This window comes from Rhipicephalus microplus, chromosome 9 (assembly GCF_043290135.1).
Source record: "Rhipicephalus microplus isolate Deutch F79 chromosome 9, USDA_Rmic, whole genome shotgun sequence".
Lineage (NCBI taxonomy): Eukaryota > Metazoa > Arthropoda > Arachnida > Ixodida > Ixodidae > Rhipicephalus > Rhipicephalus microplus.
In genome coordinates this window covers 78094439-78118376 of record NC_134708.1, presented here as the reverse complement: position 1 = coordinate 78118376, position 23938 = coordinate 78094439, and the positions used below count along the sequence as shown (strand labels likewise).

The 23938-nt window shown below is 46.5% G+C and overlaps 1 protein-coding gene across 1 annotated transcript in view; it reads right to left on the bottom strand.

Annotated features, from left to right (window-relative positions):
- The window catches only part of LOC142771374 (uncharacterized), a 62230-nt gene that overhangs the window by 22886 nt on the left and 15406 nt on the right, over positions 1–23938 (bottom strand). Inside the window, exon 3 of the mRNA XM_075872851.1 lies at positions 11445–11528. Coding sequence (XP_075728966.1) covers positions 11445–11528 — 84 coding nt within the window. The remainder of the gene's footprint in view (positions 1–11444; positions 11529–23938) is intronic.

The window sequence follows — 23938 nt, the reverse complement described above, 5'->3', positions numbered from 1 at the left end:
GGTGTTGTAGACTCCGTGCCACATGGTGAGCACGCCTGAACATCTATTTTTTTTCTAATGCTAAAATCTTTCTATATTTTGTTAGGTATCGAAGATAAACGATTAACATCTTGACTGCTTCTCAGCCTCATAGATTGTGGCTATTTAGATGAAATCTTACAAGACACGTTGAGAAGAACAGGATGCGAAAACTCACTTTTTATCTATAGTTGCGCTTCGTATCAATAATTATTTATGCACTCGACGTGCTTGTCGACACGCGCTTCCTGATAGCTCATAGAGCTGACCCAAGAGCTGTACGTCAGAGTTTCGTGCCGAAAACACGGATCGGTATTAGTACTAAGATCAATTTAACCACCGGCAACCATTTTGTATCTGCAAATATTCGAAATGCATGACGGCCCTTGTGCTGGCGACTCCTTCTCCGACACACTCGCGAAACATCCATGGCCCCTCGAGAGTGCTAGTAGGCTATGCGACAAAACACACTCGACGCGCACATGCAGCTTTAACAAACATGCGCAGCTTCAAAAAATTCCGAAACACGATAACAAGGTACTTCTTTTTATTATGTATTTTCCCCCTGAATTAAGTTTGTTGAAACGATCCCAGAAATTGTTACGCGTACTCTGGTTCTATTTTCGACAAAGAGCAAACAACTAGGCTCGTATCTGCTGAGTTAGAACAATACACAAAAATTATAAAATGTCACACGTTTTTCTGCGTATACGGCAGGAATTTTCAGCATTTATTTATTCCTCTAAGTAGCCGCCTACGTTTGGGTGCTCTCGTGATCACCTTTTTAACGAGGGATAAATCAAAATGAGCATGCGAGGGTAAGATGAATTGCGAAAATGATCCACTGGTTTTGACAGGAATATTGTCACAATCGCGTGAATACGTCGTCAAACCCTTACCGCCAGACATGTGGCACACAACGCTTGAAGTGTGCGAGTACGTGCCGCAAGTGATCGACAGTTTATATCCACCCAGGAACAGTGAGAACAGACCTGGTTAATTTAAAGCCTGAGCGTTAACAAAACGCTTACATCGGCAGCCTCGACCCAACGAATGCAAAGAATAAATGATATGGCGCCAGCAGGAATCGAAACCATGCATTCTGCATAGCACTCAAGTATTCGGCCACATAGACACACCAGGTCTCGCGAAAATTTTTCCAAAAGACCCTGATGTTCTCTAAACGTGTATTGGACCTGCAGTGCTGTCTATGCCATTTTTAAAACATTACATATGTACTCCTAAGATACAGTCATCTCGTCAAGTTAGAGTCAATTGTTTTAGGTGCCATCCGTTGAAGTTGATTTATGTAGCAGTGTCCATGGCTACCTTCCACCAGAAGCAGTAAGCTGATGTGAGGCACCAGCGCCTCATATCAGCTTACTGCTTCTGGTGTTGATAATATTCATGTTACTTTTGGCAACCTTCCCCAACTATAAACAGCTTGTCATGTGAAACAAACGGCTCTTTAACATAAGCCTGTGCGCGAATATGTACATATTTATAGCACCACTTTGTGATGTTTCACTCAATAGAAAATTACAACACTGCCCACTTTATCCCCGTGGTTTGCATTACAAGAGATTCCGAAGGTGCGTAGGATCTCCCAAATTTTTTTCCTAATTCCGCAACAACAAAAGGCAATTTTTGTTTATGACGAGCTTAATTATGGTTTACGAAGGAGCATTTTTATAGCGATGAATAACAAAACAGACAAGTAAGGGCAGAAGACTCATTTTTCCAAGCCACACTTACATCCTACTGCAGCGCCATGTAACTAGCACTGAATGGTGCTAATTATGTTAGCAAGGGTATTGTGAACAAAAAATAACCCTTTCAAGTACTTCTGCTTCAACAGTATTGATTCATCATGGTTATTCTCTGAACTTGATTAGGAATATTGTGAGCGCGACAAGCGAATGACTCTTTATTCTCTTTAATATCATCATCACCTGTACATCTTCTTCATCTGTAAATATCATAACCAGCGTGGTTTAGCCCAAGCCTGGCTGAATAAACCAGTTTCTCACAAGTGGTGGACGGTGCTTTTCGTTCCCTCAAGTCCTCTCGCTCGTTCTCGCTGGAGCTCCGCTCGGGTTGTCGCATACAACCCCCTGCCAAGGCGGCCCAAAAAAACCCTGGTCCATCCAACGTCGCCGTCCTACTGCAGCCACCGCCACCCGCTCCGCCCAACGACATTCGCCTGCGTGATCCACCTGTGTTATCCGGTCTCCGAGGTGATGATGTCGAAGACTGGATCAAGAAATACGACCTCGTCAGCGATTTGAACAGGTGGGACAATCCACAGAAGTTGCGCAGCGTCCCATTTTACTTGTCCGATGTTGCGAAAACTCGGTTCTGGAACCACCGCCCGGATTTTCCCGACTGGGAGACTTTCGAGCAGCAAATTCGTCAGATATTTGGTGCCCCTGCAGTTCGCACTGAGGCAGCACAGAAGAAGCTCGATGAACGCACGCAGCTGCCGGGTGAATCTTACACCTCATATATACAGGATGTCCTTGCACTGTGCAAGCGCGTTAACCCCGGCATGTCTCTAAACGACCAAATACGCCACATTATTAAAGGCATTAACACCGTCGTCTTTAACGCTCTCGCCACGCAAAATCCTGCCACCACCCAGGACGTGACAATCATCTGTCAGCGACTTGACGAAATTCAGTCTCTTCGCCTTTGCTACGATGCCACCGATATTCGTTTGCCTGCACTCCTCGACTTGCGTGCGCTTATTCGCGACATCGTTCGTGAAGAACTTCAAGGGCGCTGCTGCTCTTCTTGTGCTGCGGAAGTTACTTTCCCTTCTGGAAAAGATAGCTTGCGAGGCCTGATTAAACAAGAGATCGTCTCCGCATCGCGTGCGACGTGTTCCAACAGTCCCTGCGTGCGCCAGACGCACACGTACGCCGAAGTTGCCACGCTCTCTGCCGCACCCACCATTTCTGTGCCTACAACATCAGACCATACGCCTGTGGCTTCGTTATCACCACCAGTGCGTGCACCACCTTACTACGCACCTCAGCGCCCACCTCGTCCAATCTGTTACTACTGCGGCTATCCAGGACATATCGCTCAGTTTTGTCGAAGGCACCAACAAGACGAGCAACACGGCTACGCTCCTGAAGAACATCAAAGCTTCCGTCCGACCATGAACTACCTATGACCACCCTCTCGATCATCCTATTACCGTTCACTGTCTCCTACCTACCATACGGACATGCCTGGGAATTCCCGTACGTCTCGCCGTAGGTATCCTTCGCCAGGTCGCCGTTCAGTGTCGCCTCTGTGGCCCACCTCCCATTCCACGAACACCCACGCGGAAAACTACCTAATGCAGTTTTAGGAGGGGAAACTGCATCCACCGGACAGCTAACAATTCCTCCAGAGCGGTCATCATATTTGATAGTAGTGTTTGTAGAAGGTGTACACGTTGAGGCTCTTGCAGACACTGGCGCTGCCGTTTCGATTATTCGTGCTGATTCCCGCCTTCGAAAAGTCACCATGACTTATGGCGGCCCACCTCTACGTGCGGCGACCCACGCTCTCATTCGTCCACTTGCACAGTGTACCGTTCGTGTCTGCATAGAAGGCATTCGTCATCACATTGTTTTCGCGGTATTTAGTGAGTGCACCCCCGCTCTCATTCTGGGGTGGGATTTCTTGTCTTCTGCGTCCGCTTTCATATCATGTCATCAGCGCCTCCTGCATCTAAATGCCATTGACTCTTCTCCGCTTCAACACGATGGACGCATCCGCCTTGTCACCATGTCAGATTATGTACTTCGGCCATACATCGAAGAAATTATAAGTGCTAATTGCACCGACATTGTGGAAGGTGACGTACTAATTCTCCCTTACAGCCATATCCTACGTAGGGGCATTGTGATCACACCAGGGCTTATTCGCTTCTTCGATGGGTCTACGTACCTAACCGCCATAGATAAACGCCCGAGTGTGTACTGCTCCCCTGTGGCTCAACAGTATCTTGCGCGGTCGACAGTGAGCCTGTTGCGATTGTTACTCTTCCGAAGAACAACCACATTGATGTCCCAAAGTCACAATCACTGCCATTCAATGCCTCTGCCACACCTGTGTCGGCAACAATAAGCACTGACGTAACACCTGATCAAAATGAAGATTTGCTCGCCCTGTTAAATAGACACCGTTCTCTGTTTGACGTGAACTCGCCCACCCTCAACATGACTACCACCGCTATTCACAGCTTCCAGACTGACGGCTCTCGTATTGAACATCGGCGTCCATATCGCGTGTATCAGGCAGAACGCAAGATCATCGAGGAAAACCTCTCAGACATGCTACGACGCAACATCATACGTCCTTCCTCGTGTCCCTGATCATCGCCAGTTGTTCTCGTTTAAAAAGAAAGATGGTACAGGGCGTTTCTGCGTCGATTACCGTGAGCTAAACAAAATGACGCGCAAGGATGTTTATCGCCTTCCTCGGATCGACGATGCACTGGATTCATTACAGGGCGCAGAGTATTTTTCTAGCCTCGACCTTAGGTCAGGCTACTGGTAGATACCAATGTCGCAGTCTGATAAAGAGAAGACCACCTTTTCAACGCCAGATGGGTTGTAGGAGTTTAATGTGATGCCTTTTGGACTCTGTAATGCGCCCGTCACCTTCGAACGCATGATAGACGGCGTATTGCGTGGTTTGAAATGGAAAACATGTCTGTGCTATCTCGATGACATAGTAGTGTTTTCAGCCACGTTCTCGCAGCATCTACAACGTCTTGACGAAGTCCTCACATGTCTTGCAAAAGCCGGTCTACAGCTTAACACCAAGAAATGTACCTTTGCTAGCAAGACAATCAAGGTTTTTGGCCACCTTGTCAGCGAAGAAGGAGTTCGGCCCGACCCCGAGAAGCTTGCCGCCGCCCTCGATTTTCCTCGTCCACTACGTCAAAAGGACCTGCGCAGCTTTTTTGGTTATCTTCTTACTGCCGGCGCTTCATACGTGGCTTCGCGAAACTTGCGTCTCCGCTCCATCAACTCCTTGCAAGGAACGTTCCCTTCATTTGGTCCGAAAACTGCGAAAGCGCATTTACGGCATTGAAGCAAGCCCTCGTGTCGGATCCGGTACTGTGCCACTTCGATTCCACCGCACCCACCATCCTTCACACCGACGCAAGTAGTCATGAACTTCGTGTGGTACTCTTGCAGCGTGACAAAAACTCACGCAAACGCGTCGTTGCTTACGCAAGTCATGCTCTTACCGCTCCAGAAAAGAACTACACTATCACCGAGCAGGAGTGCCTTGCTGTTGTTTGGGCAGTGCAAAGATTCCGACCATATCTTCACGGCCGTCATTTTACCGTCGTGACCGACCATAACGCCCTAAGCTGCCTTTCATCGCTAAAAAACTTATCATGTCGCCTCGGCCGCTGGGTGCTTCGCTTGCAGGAGTATGCTTTCGATGTCGCCTACCAATCTGGGAAGAAGCATCAAGATGCTGATGCTCTATCGCGCTGTCCTTTGCCCAGTGGTGGCCACTCACCATTGATACTCCAAAACGACAGCACCTCTCCAATCGCAGCGCTAAGTTCATCACCTGCCGCCCTATCCATCCTTGTTTCACAACGACGTGTCGACCCATACTGCCGCACCATTGTTGACCGCTTTACCGGCTCTACTACTCCTCCGAACGCCAGACTCCGTCGAGAACTTAAACAATTTAGGCTTGTCGGTGATGCTTTATGTAGCTACATTTACCACATCGATGGCAACAAGTGGGTACCCGTCGTCTCACGCTCTCTGCAACGTGAAGTTCTGGAAGCCTTTTATGATGATCCAACCACCGCTCATCAAGGCTATCACAAGACTTACGACAAAATACGAAGTCGTTGTTTTTGGCCTGGCCACTCTTCAGCCGTCGCTAAGTATGTCGCCTCCTGTGTCCATTGCCAACGACGAAAACGACCGACAACTGCTCCGGCTGGCTTAATGCAACCTCTTCCTTGCCCCGCCTCGCCTTTAGAAGTCGTTGAAATCGACTTGTATGGCCCTCTTCCTATATCATCCAATGGGAATCGCTGGATTGTCACGGCCGTCGACCACCTAACCCGCTACGCAGAAGCAGCCTCTATACCATCTGGGACTGCCACTGAGATCGCCGATTTCTTTCTTTGCCCCATCTTTTTGCGTCATGGAGCTCCATGCATTCTCCTTAGCGATCATGGCAAAGTCTTTCTCTCTTCCATTGTCGAGCAAGTTTTGCGTACCTCGAACACTGTTCACAAGACCACTTCTAGCTACCACCCACAGACCAACGGATTGACTGAACGGTTTCATCGGACCCTATCGGACATGATCGCCATGTACATTCACCCCAACCACACGAACGTGGACGCAATTCTACTCTTCGTGACATTCGCCTATAATACGGCTGCTCAACGCACTACCAGCTTTTCTCCATTTTTTTCTTGTCCATGGTCGCTCGCCGAATTTCGCTCTGGATGTCTCTTTCCTTTCGGCTTCTGCACCCTCACCGGCTCTATTCTATGAAGAATTTCTATCTCGTCTCGCACACTGCCGTCACCAGGCCCTTGCTAACACCGGCCTCTCTCAAGACACTCGAAAATCTCGCAACGACTCGTCTCGCCATGTGGTGAGTTTTTCCCCTGGTGACGAAGTTCTTCTACGGACACCAATACGCGTCCCCGGCCTATGCGACAAATTCATCAGTCGCTTCATTGGCCCGTACACGGTGGTCCAACAGACATCTCCTGTCAATTACCGCGTTTTTTCTTTATGCGCTAATCCTGATCATCGTTGCCGAGGAACAGAGATAGTGCACGTATCTCGCTTAAAGCCTTATGCGCGACGCATTTCATAATACTGTCAAGCGACCGAGCGGCCGCTTTCACCGCGCGGGAGAATTAGTGTGAGCGCGACAAGCGAATGACTCTTTATTCTCTTTGATATCATCATCACCTGTACATCTTCATCTGTAACTATTATCACCAGCGTGATTTAGCTAGAGCCTGGTATAATAAACCGGTTCCTCACAATATTGGTTATCATTACGATTATTATGATTATTGGCTGCATGGTTATTTTCTCGATGAAGACGTCTGCCCCTCGTCCTACACTGTTTTTCTGTTTTTCATGGAGATAGACACTAGCGGAGGAGGGGTAGCTGTAGTAGTAGGTTGTATGTAAGCTCTTTTATTAGTCGTCCTTGATGACATCGAATACATATGTTACATTCACTGCATTTGGTGCACAGGGCAGCGTCTGGTGATGTGTTATACAAACTCTTCAAGGTGATGTGAAAGCAGCCAGAAACTTCGACTTCCCCCTCTTGGAACTCCGATACTTATCTCAAACAGTGTACCTCGGAAAATGGTGCTACTCTTGCCATTCTGTTAAACTACCGCTCCACGTCTGCAGGAAAGTGCAAAGCTGCATCAGTTCATTTTTTTTCGGTCTGGTGGCACAAAATTGTAATCTAATCCGGCGTTGGCTCAACCACGATATCAAGGCGGCTTATCATTACTCGAAATTTCCGTCACGGCTTCTACCTTGTGCCCCCGCACGTTATTTCGAATACTAAGCAACGACAATTAAGAAATTTTCATCTCCTGGGATTCTTTAACGCGCACCAAATCTGGGCACATGGGTCTACAACATTTCCGCCTCCATCAGATATGCAGCCGCCGCAGCCGGGATTCGACCCCGCGACCTGCGGGTGAGCAGCGGAGTGCCTTAGGCACTAGACCACTGCGGCGGGGCTCTTTCTGCTCTCGAGTCATCTATTGCCGTGTCTGGTATATCTAAAGTGATGCTAGATGAATTGCATAGTACCATCGTATCTCTTAGCGACATGGTTAATCAGCTTACGGTTCAAAATGATGGCCTAGAAAATACATTGCTCCGTAATAATTTGGTACTGATTCGAATTGCAGAAACTCCAAATGATGACAACGCGACACTGGCCAACACTACTTCAACATTTTTTTACGGAAACACTTCAGATATACTGTCCACAAATTGGATGATGTCACAGGATTGGCAGACGTTGTACAGATCGCACGCAGCCAATTATATTGAAACTCCTAGATTTTCGCGCGAGAGCTCCTATTCTGAAGAATGCATCCAAGCTGAAAAGCTCTGGCCAACGCATAACAGAGGATTTCTCAGACAATGTATGTATGGTCTGAAGAAAGCTATGGAAGGCAACAAAATCTCACCGCAGTAGTGGCTCCTCTGTGCGCATAGTGTACGATCACGTGTTTATTGACGATGTGCGCTACAGCTGGGATCTACATTATGACACGATTGTGAAGTCTCAAGAGCGAGGCACCAAGGCATGCACCGCAGCTACATCTGACCGTCAATGACGTCCCCATCCCTCCCCTGATAACCTTTGCATTGTAAGTATCAATGCTAGAAGTTTAGTTATTGATTTTTCTTACATCTTGTCATTGAGTTTATCTTTCTTCCCCCATATCATTGGAGTTACTGAAACGTGGTTTCATCGGGACATATCTGATGCTTAAGTGTCACTGTCAGGTTTTAGTCTTATAAGAACTGATAGAGCTGAGGGCAAAGGTGGAGGGTTTGCTTTAAACTTGCGCTATGACCTGAAGTTTTCCGTACTTGATGCTCTGTTGCAAATTGAGTCAGTTAGGTGAAAAGTGTATTTTGAATCGCTTACTCTCGTTGTTGGCGTCTTCTACCACTTACCTAACCACGCCATAGATCCTTTGATGTCCCTAATTGCGTTCATTCAAAAACTCGCACCACGTGCGCCAGATATATTATGCATGGGTGACTTTAATGTTCCAGATACACAATGGTCTTCACTGTCATCGGCCAATAATGACTCTCAAGTGAACAGAGAATCATCGCACTTTTCACTGATTTCTGGTATAAAACAAATAGTTGGAGGTGCCACAAGAGGTGTGGCGATTTTAGACATAATCTTTCTTAGCCCTCGGGTCTACGATTGTGGGTATGAGTGCGCTGTAGTGGACGGGATATGGGATCATAAGGCAGTATTTGCATCCGCTTCTTCTCCTGTTCCTAAACCATAATATGTGTACACTGCTTTTGATGACATTAACCACGCGGATGATGTTTCCATCATAGATACACTTAGTTCTTCCTTCAGCAAGTTTGACATGATTAGTCTCTCTGATGATGTTAATGCTTTAACGAAATTTTTCGGTGACCTTGCTAAGTCGTGTCTTGCGGGTTTCGTTCCAGTAAAAACCAAGAAGACCAAGTCAGAACTATCATGGATCCCTCGAAAAATATTGCATCTGTCGCGACGACTCAGTCATTTGCAGCGAGCTGAACGTGCTGATGCTGCCATTCCTACGGCTCAATTTATTTCTACCAAAGAGGAACTTCTTAGGAAAGTTAATAGAGCTCGTGACTTTTACTTTCAAATAAAACTTCTAGCATTGCTAAGCAATAACCCTAAAGTGTTTTGGAGCACCGTAATACCGAAAGAACATACAGCCGATTTTTCGTGGATAAATGAAACACTTACGAGAGATTCTTCAGTCATTGCTGATGCATTTAACACTTATTTTACATCTGTTTTCACCCATAACAACCACGTCGTTCCTCGTGGTTCACAACAGTCTCATAGTTCAATAATTATTATTTTTGTTCCAAATCAGGTAGTACTGAACCTGATTTGAAAATTAGATTCCAAAATGAAAGGTACTCAAGACAATATAAATAATGCATTCCTCACTAGATATTCATTACGGAGTGGTCGTTACTTAGCTATCAATTTTCAAAAATCTTTCTTTAATCTTGAATGTTCCTCAATTGTGGAAGTCCGCGGGAATTCTCCCTCTATTTAAGTCCGGAAACAAACAGTCAATACTGAATCATAGACCAACTTCTCTTACATCCCATTCATGCAAAAATCTCGAACACATAATATACAAACAGGTCACTAAATTTTTGGAGTTAAATACCATTTTATGCGGTGCTCAGCATGACTTTTGACGTGGTCGCACCACCCTACGTAGCTCAGTGAATTCACTCATAATATCATCACAGCTCTCGATGTAGGCGACCAAATTGACGCAATCTTCATTGATGTTTCAAAAAGCATTCAACACTGTAACGCACTTCAAACTATTGAAACGCTTTCTGTCATCCTGAACAATCAAGTATTAAGTAATTGAATTTCTTATTTTTTCTAATCGGTTTCAGTACGTACAATTTAAGACCTCGCAATCATCTGCTTCCAGTGTAACTTTCAGCGTGCCTCAAAGCTCCATACTAGGCCCTATACCTTTTCTAATTTACATAAATTATTTACCATATATTTTTCCCGTTAAAATTCGCATGTATGCTGATGACTGCGTCTTGTACCATGCGAATAAAACCTACAATGATCACATCATTCTTAATGTATAATTTGCATCAATCCACTCATGGTGTGACACATCACAGATGCAAATTACCTTCCATAAAGCTGTCTCCATGTTATTTACAAAAGGCTCTTTATTAGTAAATAAATAATAGTAAGTAAATTCATAAATAAGTACGTCAAGCCTTCTAGCGCTAAAGAGAACCATGTGTGGATGCGAAGCAGTGGCGAAATGGTGAACGGCACCCACAGAAGCTAGCCTACGTCATCTCAAACATGTGCACCAACATTCAGAACATCCACCTGACTGACGCTACTGGTAAGCATTGCTGGATGCCAGTGACCCATGCGTGAACGCTGCCGTGATCGCTGGTGGTAACCATGACTGTAGCACTGCAAAATAGCTGGTCCCTCTATGGTCTTTCAATAATTCGGAATGACCAATTGGAGCTCACAGTCCGTTTTGTTTTTGTTTTTTGCAAGAGTGAAATATCCACCGAGAAGCAAACCATGGCATGTAACTGAGATGTAGATGCAACTTTGGCTTTAAATGTCTCGTTCTACTGTTAAAGACGAAGCTCAAGCATCGTTCAAGGTTTGTGACTTTTGCGGAGCAACAACCTTTCACAGCAGCAATCACGGTCGCCACTATATTCTATGAACTTGTTTCAATTCATGCCTTCAGGCGTAATTTTCACTGCTATGTAAGTTTTGCATGTTTTTTTTAAGTTATAACATTTAAGTTGCGATAGATATACCATGTTCATGCGTATATGCAATACAGGTTATTCACGTAAAAAATACACACATAATTGTAGGCATGCTATTAAAAACATAACCTACCCGTCAAATACGTTTCAGTGTACTGAAATAACAATCGAAAGGCGAATGATGTTTTTAGCTTTTGTATTCAAATACGTTGAAAGCACTATGCACGTAAGACCCACGTTCGAGGCAACGCCAACGCCGACAACGTTTACAATTTGCCTCCCTCCATTTCAAGGCCACACTATATTGGCTCAGTTGTTTCTGCCCATTTGAAAGCTTACCGCACCGCCTGTAGGTTGTGTGTCCATCATGTTTGTAGCAGTTGTCTTTTAATCCTAGCTTGCAAACTTCTAGGGGGCAGTAATCTGCAGAGAAAATGGAAAGTGTTACTGTTTTTTGAATGCTTGTCTAAAAGTTGCAGAACTACTTCTTAAACCTTTGCATGACAACAAATTACCCTGGCTCCCGAAAGCGAACAAAATGGTAATCGTAATTCTCACACTCTGCAGTCTATAATAGAGATGCCTTTCCCTTTATTATTGAATCAGCTGGCCAACTGTGCACATCCAGATGAAGACAATGACCAGGTGCACGTTGACTAAATTCATAAACAAACAAATAAAAAATCCCAGTATCACCACGGAGTGGAGTGCACACCCAGATGAAGACAATGACCAGGTGCACGTTGACTGAATTCAGATACAAACAAATAAAAAATCCCAGTATCACCACGGAGTGGATGATAGTGAGATGGACGAAGGAAGCTCCGGAGGTTTTTTGGTGATACCGTGAATCCTCCGAGAACCTCACCCGACAAAACTTCGAGAACATCGCCGCTTTCCGCTCTCACATTCCGCGGTTCGCTTCCCGATGAGTCCGTTTCGCAGCGGCTTCCTTGGCACGCACCGTATCGGGATCAGTGTTGTGAAGCTGCCACTCCGAAACGGGAATGATTCCAGAATCATTCCACATTTTCTCGACCCTGGATCATAATGGGGACAATGCTTGAAGGAATATAATTAGGCACAGTTTGCCTGGAATGCATGGGAATGGAATTACGTCTTTTTGTCAAAAATAGCTAGACCACGTTTTCGTCCACTTGCTGTTTTTCAAACTTCATACACTAGTAAATCAGAGCCTCAAATCTTACAAAAAAGCAGCACTTTTGAAATTGCTCGGCTGATTACAGGCAAGGTACATCTATAAGCAACGCGCCTACTACAACTCTGTCCTTATATTCACCGTGTTCTTCCGAAGTTTGTCTATTCTTCACGTAACCGTGGTGTTTCCCCTCCTCCCTTTTCTTTCCTCTAACTCTTCATGCCTAGTCATTTTTTCCCCTCAGCGGCGCCCAAGCCGCCTGCTGTCTCCCCACCCTTCGCTTCTTTGCGCTATGTCGCTGTCGGCGACTCTGACGCATATTCAACACAACGCTTCTTTAAGTTGTGATGCGTATGCGTACTGGCGCGATGCTTTCGTTCACTGCAAGCTTTTCTATAACAGCTTGCGTACTTTCTCACATCATAGTCTACCTCCCTTCCCCCTTTATAATACTGCCCCGCCTGCCTAGACACATTGGCACCTTCTCTAAAACTATGTCGGCGAAGGTCTGTAGGTGAACTCCGCATACAGTCCTACACGGTGAACTGTATGCACTCCCCCTTCTTACAGACAGATAGACATACTAAACTTTTGAAATTTCTTCAAAAAACCACCCAAAGAAGGCAAGCCCACGTACCGAGAACCCACGTCCACGGTGGCGCCTCCCTGTCTCCCGACGCGAGTATTCGTGCCGAAGAGAACCCAGGGTTGATTTATAGGGTGGAGGAAGGTCCGGGTGGAAAGCCACCACCACCTCGTCTGTTGGTGGCTAGATCAGCATTACCATAATGCACTACCAACCAGGCCCTCGCGTTCAGTGGCATATTTGCTCGAGCAAATCATTTTGTGAAGCGCAACACATAGGTAGACGGGACTTGTTTTCTCTCATTTTTTTAGAAACAACCATGTCATTCGTGAACGCTAGAATTTTCCTTATTATGAAGATACGAGGTTTAGTAAGAAACTAAAGTTGTGTATGTGTAAAAAATCGGGCTCATGAGGCAGAACGGCGTGTTTTCACCACTTGTTTTACCACGCAGCGAGCATATGGAAATGACATGGCGTGACGTGGCGTAGTGGCAATGGCGCGACTCATTTCTTTTTTTCACAATGCGCGTCGAGTCTCTACATTACTCTAGTAGCAATTTATGTGTGCCGTAAAGTAGCTGTTGGCGAAGCGTTAGATGTCGCCACTGTTTCTTGCTCAAAAGTGTTGCGGTTGGTGCATAGTGAACAAAACGTTCATGATCAGACAACCATGCTTTTTTTTCTCATTCGGTTCATAAAATGTGGGACAGTCGTTAAGTCCACACAGAAAAGCTCAGTGGCTGATGGCGCTTTGCGCTACACTGCGTTTACCACGTATACGCACATGTTCTTTTACCGGTAAAAATGTAACAATCTTGTATAAGAGTACCGCAAAAAGCTTCCATTGGTGGATTACGTGCATGACCGTACAACAAAGGTCTGATTATTGGGACAGGGATGTTTTCATTTTGTTTTTTCAGACAGAAAAAATGACCGCTGCTTTGTGATGGTCACTAACGATGCCACATAAACGCTCAAAACAAGGTAAAATTGACAAGATTTTCAGCAATATTTTAAACATTTTACCTAACGTGTGCCGTCTGAATTATTTTGAATGCTTGGCCTCTTCGAAGCGTTCTTGAATCTAAGCACACGGTAGCACGCAGTAACTGTTTTAGGTACAGTTTAGGTAACGAAGTGTCTCAATTTATGTGATAGTAATAGTCCTTTATAATGGTACCACGGCCTAATAAACACCACAAAGGCTCCTCGCAAGATTGATAAACTACAGTGCCGCAGTTCTACACAGACCAACAGCGCGAAAGTGCGTTGCCTGGAGCCACGTTTTTGCTTACAAGCGAGTCACAATAAAATGCTGCATTCACACACCATTTTCTAGCCTTCATGTTTGGGAGGATGCCAAGAGTATTTTACGACGTCCTTGAAACATAAAGCGGCACCCAATCTGAAATTATTATGGCGAATAGAGGGTATGACGACAACAAACAGCACTCTGGAAAGTTGAACTAGCTGATAATATTTGAATGTATTAGCAGCTGAGCGAGACCAATTGCTTTCGTACGTCGTTTCAGGTATACGTAGAAGCACTTACACTCTCGCCGACATGACCAGACAAACCACACTTTGAGAACGTGCATGACGTATGCCTACATAGAAACGTGACGTGGCTAGCAGACGATGCACGGAGCAGCGCACACTTGCGCGCTTCAGCCAGTTGCCACAAGTCGGTGACTCTGCTCGATCTCGCGGCCGATAGAACAGCACTTCTATAGTGGAGAGCTGACAGCGGCTGTCCCGAATTTCAGTGGATGTCGTCTGCTAGGAAACAGAGTTTATAACAGCCCGTGCGACCACTTTTTGATGCTACCCCTGAAGCCAAGCGCTCCCGATGCCACGCTACCCCATCGGGTGGCCTTTGGGTTGCCACGTGAAAGCTTTTTCATTTGTGTGATCTCAATCAGCTTGACGCCTTGGCTACAATGACCCGGATTCTCTCGCACTGAGGAGACGGAGGCCGCTCCTAATAGCGAAACATGCAGACATAGTTGTTATGCTGTACACCGCTTTTTTGTAAGCGCAAGGCTATGATGTGCTGATCGCGAAAGTGGTTATATCTGTCAAAACAAAAACTTCATGATTTTAATTGAAAAAAAATAAAACATCTTTTCTGTTACGAAGGAGCTGTCTTCTATACCTCAATATAAGACAGCGCTAAAACACAACAGTGCATATAATGAGGATGATCCAATTAACTTCCAAAAGAAGATAAGGTATGAAGGAGGAGGACGCATGAGGCAGGAGGAGCAGCAAATGTTTCTTTGACGTGCTCGAGAAGAAAAATGAGCAATTTGAAACGATCATACCATTACATTCTGAGATTGAAGTATTCCTTAAACTAGACGTAAACGTCAAAGTGCAAGAAACACATCGAAGTCTATCTTCTTGCGCACAAAATAACACTCACTCTAACGTGCAGCAAAAGGCTGCGTATTCTGCAGCAGGGATGCTATAGAAAAAACGTAGGCCCCGTATCTGCATGTTTCGTAGGAAATGTCGTCGTAAGACAATAGTCGTGCGTCTGGAGAGAGTGAACAAAACGTTCGTTTGATGTTACGTGCCAGAAAATTGGTTAATAGTATTTTGGAGGTGCGGCGTTAGACAGCCTCGATTCGTCCAGTGAAGACGACCGAGCGCATCGAGGCACGTTAGACACAAGCACTATCTGGCAGTTATCTTCGAAATCAAAAGAAGGCGTGCACGCCTGTCTCGGAGGCAATAAAGTGAAGAACACAAAGCGATAGGCAGGTGCCATCACCATGTCGTCTTAGCTGAGCGTTGGAAAAATTTGCCTTTTTGAGCGTAGCGTTGCATTGTCAGCGCTGCGTGATAAATGCCATGATCCTTAAAATTTCTTATGTATGCCTTCCCTTGTGTAAAGACACACCAAATATTGACGTGATGTTATGGTGCCTCAAATATGCGCAATAATAGCTTTTCAATTGGCAATCACACAAGTATGAACGCTTAAACTTGAGCGGTATTGGTAGGTGCTGCGGATGGGGTTGGCTGTTTAGGGTATCGTTCGAAGACGTTTGAAGTAATGTTACGGTGGACGAACAGACAAATGTACAGACAAATAGACGAAAATTTTGGCGTCGAAGTACCCCAAGAAAGACTATCGTCTTTAAAAAATAACCGCTAGAAGGGCATACCGACAGATGTTTCTTACGTGGTTAAAATCAACTCGATAGCAAAAAAATCTACGCGAAAATACATGAGACCAGTAGACACACAAGGAACACTCCGTGGTCGTAGGGAGAATTGTTGATCCCAAGCTGAAGGAAGTCAACAGCGCTTTGATAAATAGGAACAGCATCCTCTAGGCTGAAGAAGTAGCGATCACACAAGCTATAATGCACCAAAGTGAAGAGTCCACTGCAGAAATAGTTGCCGCGACACAAAATGTGCGTGGAGCGTAGAGCAGCAGCAGCATATGCCCGACTACCATCCGCATTCTCTAGGCTAGATAAATGAGCTTCTTCAAGCTGCTTCATTACGTGGGCACTAGGCCAGAAAACTTTGAGAGGGAACCAGCATAGTGACGCCAATGTAGGAATATACGCCAACTGTTTGGCTCACAACGGCGCGGAACAAATAACAGTGCTTATAGAGGCTATAAAACACACACACACAGAGAGAGAGAGGCGACGATGCCCGCGGCTCCGTCATGGTGGTCTAGTGGTTAAGGTACTCGGCTGCTGACTCGCAGATTGCGGGATTGAATCCCGACTGGAGGGGCTGCATTTTCAATTAGGGTGAAAGCATTGTAGTCCCATGCGTTCAGATTTGAGTGCACATAAATATCCCCGAAGCGGCCGAAATTTCCTGAGCCCTCCAACATGGGATCTCTCATAATCATATGTTTAATTTGGGCGTTAAACCCCACATATAAATTAAGAGGAAGACCAAGGCTGTCAGATATTCGCAATCTCGCATTACCAAATATCCCTGAAATGTACTCATCCCCCTCCACACAAAGAATTTAGTAGAGAGCAGTCGGTTGTCTGTGGACAGCTGCGTACTACTACGTATAGAAATCTCCGTTATCTTTAAAAATAAATTCAGCAACATATTGCTATAGGGCGCCACAGACAACTCGATAGGAAAGAATACGATGTTTGAGCTCTCGTGTTCTCATATTTTCCTAGCCTGGATAATCGTAAATTGTTCACTTACATTAACCGCCGGCTTCTTGGCTACTCCCCCTTAGTAGGTAAGAACCACAAGACAGGATCCATCAAGCAAGACTGGGCCCCTTTTTGTATTCCTGCCTGTTTATCTTTAGTCAATATATTTTCCAGACAATTTTTTCCCGTAACATTTTGGTGGAGAGTGCAGGTCCTCCCAGAAGCAACATCCATGATGATCCTACACAGCGAACGTTACTTGGCTGCCTCTGCGATGGCTGATCACAACAAGAACGAGGATTCGCGGAAACTTCAACAAGGGTGCCTCGTCCAACCGTGCAGCACCTGAAAGCGTCACATCCGGCCGTCACGAACTGCACCGTTGTGCTGAACCAACCACATGACGCAAACACCTTTTACGGCAATGAAAGCAAATGTTGAAAATTGGCTTCTGCTATACGAACGGGTGAGCACACTTTACAACTGGGACCCGACTCTCATGTTGGCCAATGTTCTTTTTTTTAAATTGAGGGAACGACCAAAGTTTGGTTTTCCAACCACGAAGAAGGGATCAGGAGTTGGGACATTTGCAAACGCAAGCTCACCGACCTCTTTGGGAAGCCCATTGGGTGACGTCGTTCGGCGCCGAAAAGACTCACGTGCCGACTGCAGTCCTGAACCGAGTCATGCGTGACATAGATTCAGTATGTGCTCGCCCACTTCCACAGGGTTGACGACAAGATGCCGGAATCCGAAAAGGTCGCGCACATCCTCAAAGGAATCGCGTATGCTGACTTCACTCTCCTCGTGTTCCGCAACTCTTCGACAGTGGACGACGTCATTAAGGAATGCCGATGCTTTGAAGGAGCGAAAATTCGTCCTTAGTTGGTAACAGCGTTATTGAAAGTCCGACAGAGCTTTCATCAACTGGGCCTAAAGTCTCCCGCGTGGCGACGTCAAAACCTTGCGTGACCGCCGCCTCGCGGGCCTGCTGGACGGCCCAAAGTTGGTCACCGAGGCTGGGGCTGCACAGGACAGCGGCCAACTGCGGTGGAAGGTATCCGGATTTCATACCTTACGAATTTCTGGTGCAGTTCCAGAGCATGTGATTTAATGTGGCAACCTCAATATGGCATATCAGGCATATATTTGTCGGATATATATTGGGGTGCAGCCTGTTAAACAGTGATGGGTTGGGACACATGTGCGTCTGCAGCTGTCGTAAGGCCACCGCTTGCATCCTGTTCAGCTTCTCGCTGGGTGGAGGAAAGGTTTGGCGGGCCAGGTAGAAAGCCTTCGTAATTTTGTTATAGGTTGTCAAATGGTCTTAGGTGTTTCCCCATAGATGACGGTCGTCGGCGTGGTTCTACCTCTTGATAAAATTTTCTCTTGCTCAGGACTTTGGTCGCTCGTTGTGAGATCCATCCTTTTTCTTACCTCTTGTCTCGAGTCACAGAGGACAGTAGTGCATGACGGATCCGTGAGTGCGAGCGCCTCTGCTACTTCCTCCGCTTCTTGTGCGTGGTCACATCGAATACTTGCCGCTATTCTTGTTTCCCCTTTCCAATCAACTACCATGACTGCGAATCGTGAGTGGTCGGCGTATTGAGCGTATTGCTCCCCAATTTTTGCGGTTTTTCAACAAAGCTGCCAAATCTATCTGCGAAGACACCCGTTTCCCACCTGCCGCTGCTGCTTTCGACAATATTGTGCGCATCATTCACAAATAAAGCGGAGCTTCATCTCTATTGCTGACGATACCCGTGCAACTGATAATTATCGTGCAACAATTTTTTCAATGCAGACCACCGTGCGCCAAGAACTGGCCAACGCCGGACTACACATGCTCTGTCCAGTTAACAGACCCGACCGGCTACTCAGAGTACCTGATATGTTTCGTGACCCGTACGACAGCCCATGACAGACTGATCTCCTTCTGCTGCGGACGAGTCAGCCACATTCAACGTCATTTCTGTAATTCCTTAAATTGGCAGCCATGGACGCACTACGCCAACACCCGGTGCCCGCCTATCGGTTCCCGCTTGCAAATACACGTTCACCGCGACAACGCTTTGCTACAGAAGCCCGCTCGACAAATCCACTCACCATCGCTATCCGCACGCCCGTCCCACACACGTAATTGTCACCGCTCAGCCTCACCCTCCTACCACCGCCAGTCCTAGAAAAAACTAACAGGCCCAGCTCCTAGAGGTGAGCTGCCTTGACGACCCGACCCGAAATTCCTCTGCACATGCTACCCGGACACAATAACTTGTTCAACGTAAATGTAGAAGGCACACCTGCAACAGCACTCATTGACGCAGGAATTCACATATCAGTAACGAACTCTAGCCTTGGTGCTCGGCTAAAGGAAGTGCTCATTCCTGCTCCTATCATTTGTATTCCAATTAGCCAATGGAGCAACAACAGCTATCACAGGGATGTGTGCCGCCCACGGCACTGTGGCTAGATCTTATACTGTTGTTCTGTTTTACGTCTTGGATCACCGCACGCATGACATAATGCTTGGATTAGATTTTTTGTCACAACATCACACCCTAATTGTCTGTTCTTTTGGTGTTGTTCAGCTCGCTCTACCACATACTGCTGACTCCCGTGCTCCTGCACCGCCAAGGCTATGCTCTGTCGACTACATTCACGTATTCTGTCGAGATGTGATGTATAAGAACGTCGCCTCTAATCCACCCGTGGCCGACGGAGATTAGGTCGTGTCTCCTAACGCTACCATCCTCTGTTCACTCCCTGTAACGTTCCCGCACACAATAATTGAAGGACAACGTGGCACGTCTCTCCTTTGTGAACTTTGGACTTTCCTCGCAAGTACGGCCCGAGAAATATGCCTGCAATCTTTGCCCCGGCCAGCGACTACTACATTTCCGCCTTAACAGAGGATGCACCGTAACCTGCCAGTCTTGAGCTGGACACTCCACGAAATGGCATAATAAAAATGATCGCCTGTGATCTCCTGGCCGAGCATTTGAACACGCTTCGTGGCCTTCTTGCGTCGTATCAAGATATCGTTGATCTCCACTACCAACCACTCGGCCATACAACAGTCCAAAAAGCATCGGATTGACGCCGGCGATGCAAATTCTATACATCAGCGGCCCTATCAGATATCCTCCACTGAACATCACGTGATCCAGAAAGAAGTTGACAAGATGCTCGCTCAAAACATCATTGAGCCTTCTTCAAGCCCTTGGGCTTTGTCTGTCGTCTTCGTCAAAAATAAAGATAACAGCTGGCGTTTCTGTGCCTACTACCGGAACCTTATCAAGGTGACAAAAAAGGCCTGTATCTCCTCCCACAGTTAGATGACGCCCTTGAATGCCTTAGTGGAGCAAAATGTTTTCCTTCCATCGACTTCCGTTCTGGTTACAGGCAGATAGCAGTTGATGACACGGACCGAAAAAGACAGCGTTTATAACCCCCGATGAAGTCCATCAGTTTAAAGTAAGGCCGTTCAGGTGATGCAATGCCCCTGCTACATTCGAAGAAATGATGAACGCTCTCCTTCATTGTTTTAAATGGTCAGTCCGCTTGTGCTACCTAGACGACGTCATTGTCTTCTCGCCGGCTTTCGAAACACACCTCGAGTGCCTCTCGACCATTCTTTCTGTTTTCAGCAAAGCATGGCGTCAGATACACTCATCGGAATGTCACTTCGGCTGCCACCAACTCACTGTCCTCGGTCACCTTGTTGATTCTGCTGGCGTTCGTCCAGACCCCGAGAAAATCCGTGCAGTCAAAGATTTCCCCCTGCCGACCTCCGTGAACGACGTTCAAAGATTCCTGGGCCTCTGCTCCTACTTTCGCAGATTGTTGCGGAATTTCGCTGATGTCGCTCGCCCACTCACGTTCCTACTCAAGAAAGATGCGACTTTTGTGTGAGGATCTCAACAAGCTAAAGCATTTGCTGAACTGGCCACCAGACTTACGACGCCGCTGATTCTCGGCCACTTTAATATATCCGCTCTAACTGAAGTGCACACCGACGCAACTGGCCATGGAATCGGAGCAGTTCTGGCACAAAGACAGCATGGCTGCGAGTGCGTCATCGCATATGCTAGCTGTCTGTCATTGCCAGCGGAACAAAATTACTCAATCACCGAACGCGAATGCCTTGTGCTAGTCTGGGCAGTGGGTATATTTCGGCCATATATGCATGGATGACCATTCACAGTGGTCACTGACCATCACGCTCATGCTGTCTGTTGTCCTTAAAAGATACTAGTGGACGTCTCGGCGAGTGGGCTCTATGGCTGCAGGAATGTTCGTACACAGTCGCCTACAAATCGGACCACCACCATGAAAATGCCGACTGATTGTCGCGTCATCCAGTCGACCCACCCGACGTTCCGGAAAGCGACGAGTCTACTTGCGGATTGACACTTTCCGCCTTCGTCAACATCGGAGATGAGCAACGTCGTGATCCTCACTTAAAAGATATGTATCGGCTGACTGGTCCCACAACTCTTCCGTCTCTCCGTATGTTCCTGCTCCGAGATGGCGTATCATATCGCTACAGCGTGCCTCCTGGCGAGCCTTAGCTGCTGCTGGTCATACCCAACTCATGCGTCAGACTGCCCTCTCGCAGTGACATAATATTTCAATGGCTGGTCACTTGGGGGCCTAAAGAACTTATGATTGCATTTGACGTCGATTCTTTTTGCCTGGTATGTACCGGACTGTCCACCACTACGTCGCTTCTTGCAAATCCTGTCAGAACTGCAAAAAAGCAGCAACCCATCCACTGGGACACCTTCAGCCCCTTCAAATACCATCAGAACCAATTTATAGGGTAGGTCTTGTCCTACTTGGACCTTTCCATTTATCGGTCAGTGGGACCAAGTTAATAGCAGCCGCCACGGACTACACCTCCCGGTATGCTATCACGCGGACCCTTCCTACCAGTTTTGCAAACAACGTCGCCGACTTTCTCTCGAAGATGTCATACTACACCACGCCACCCCTCTACAACTACTTACAAGTCGTGGTTGCTACTTCCTATCCCAGGTTATACAAGACATATTGCATTCTTTTGCTACAAAACAAAAGTTCACAGCAGCCTATCACCCTCAAATCAATGGGCACGCAGAATTGGCTAATTCTAACTATATCAGAAATGCTCGCCATGTACGTTTCCTCCAACCATCGTGACTGGGACGCTGCACTCCCATTTGTGATATTTGCCTTCAATACGTCCCGGCATGATACTGCGGGTTTCTCACCATTTTTTCTCGGGTACGGGTGAGAAACCATGTTACCTTTTAACACGCTTCTTCCTTCCTACCGTTACCTACACATCTGACTACTCCCGTGATGTTATCTCTAGAGCTCTACAGGCATGTGAGATTGCTTCGCAAGAATGCCTTCGACTGCTCTACAATGCCTCCTACTGTGACGACAAGTTCCAACGTCGTGACACGGTTCTTTTCAGCATGTCATCATGGTGTGTTGATCTGCGCGTGAAGCTGACTTCATCGTACTGGGGTCCATATTGTGTCGTCCGCCAAGTCACCATCGTGACGTATGAAATTGAACCACTTCACAGCACCTGCGAGCGCTCGTGTTCTGACGTTACTACCGTCACTCGGCTGAAGAGATACCACTCGGACCAGCCGAGTACCGAAACGGTGCCTTTGCCGCCGAGGGTGATGCTATGGGGTGCCACAGATGAACTCGTAAGGGAAGAAGATGATGTTTGGCCTCTTGTGCAGACAGGACTCCATTTTGTATGCCTACTTGTTTATCCTCAGTAAATACGTTTTTCAGGTGCATTTTTTGCCGTAACAATATGAAACAAAACCTACGCAGTGCGGTAACCATCCACGCGGTATCCCGTCACATGGGTCTGCAGCTTCAACAGAAGATGGGAATAAACAGCACACCAACACCAAAGTGAGAGGGAGGGCTGTACTGCTCGCAAAATGACAAAGTCCACAAGAACCACACTCTGGACGCTACAGCTTCCTCGGAATTTTTTTTTGAAAAAGATCTTCTACAAGAAGTTATTTTATGGTGGGGTCCAAAAATACTTGAGTGAAAGATTTACGTTGAACAAATTACCTCTAAAATGCAAATGACTGGAAGACAAAGTTTTGTCAACGGAATTCAAGCCTAGGATTTATCGTTTCGAGAAAAGTGATGTCGACCACAGTGGACCAGGGGAGAACAACAGGATGGGCCGTGAGGACCCTCCAGGTGGCTGAAAGTACTTGGGCTATCACGACCCGCATGGCCAAGCCAACGTTCGGGGTTGGTCTTTTTCTGGTAGTGAGCTGCACAGAGCATGCAGCCTTCTAACGCTCCTATGTCTCAGTCTTTTCAAAGCAGAGATTGGGCTTGTGTGGCTAATTTCTACATATTTGAATAAAATTTGTTTGCAGACTAGAGCTGAGATGGTATTGGGGTAAGACGTCACCCAGGTTAACTCCAGAATCGATGTAGTGGGATATCAATGTGCCCATTTGAAATCAGTCCCAAACAATTTTTGAGCCTGAGACAGAGATTCATGTGAAGGTGGATAGATCATGCGGGAATTGTGGTAATATAATGTCTTTAAAATTGTAGTTGAGTTGGTATTCCCGAGCACTCTGTAAGGACGGCCGACCATCCACTGCCTGGTTTAAGAGTACTTGGGCCTGTTTGTGGACGGCTGTGTTACCTTGATGTTGCAATCAGTGAAGTGCGCGTTTTGAAAAAGTTTGCCCGTACTTGCATGTTCTTCTGAAAATGTTGTCGAAAGGCGATAATCTTCTTTCTGAAGAGATTGAACAGAATAAAACATTTAATTGACGTTACACGCGAGCAAATTGGTGAATGGAATTCTGTAAGCGCTGCGTGACGCATGAGTGCCATATGGTGGTAATCTTAAAAAACGAAAAGATTCCCTGAGTTATGTTTGTGCATACCAC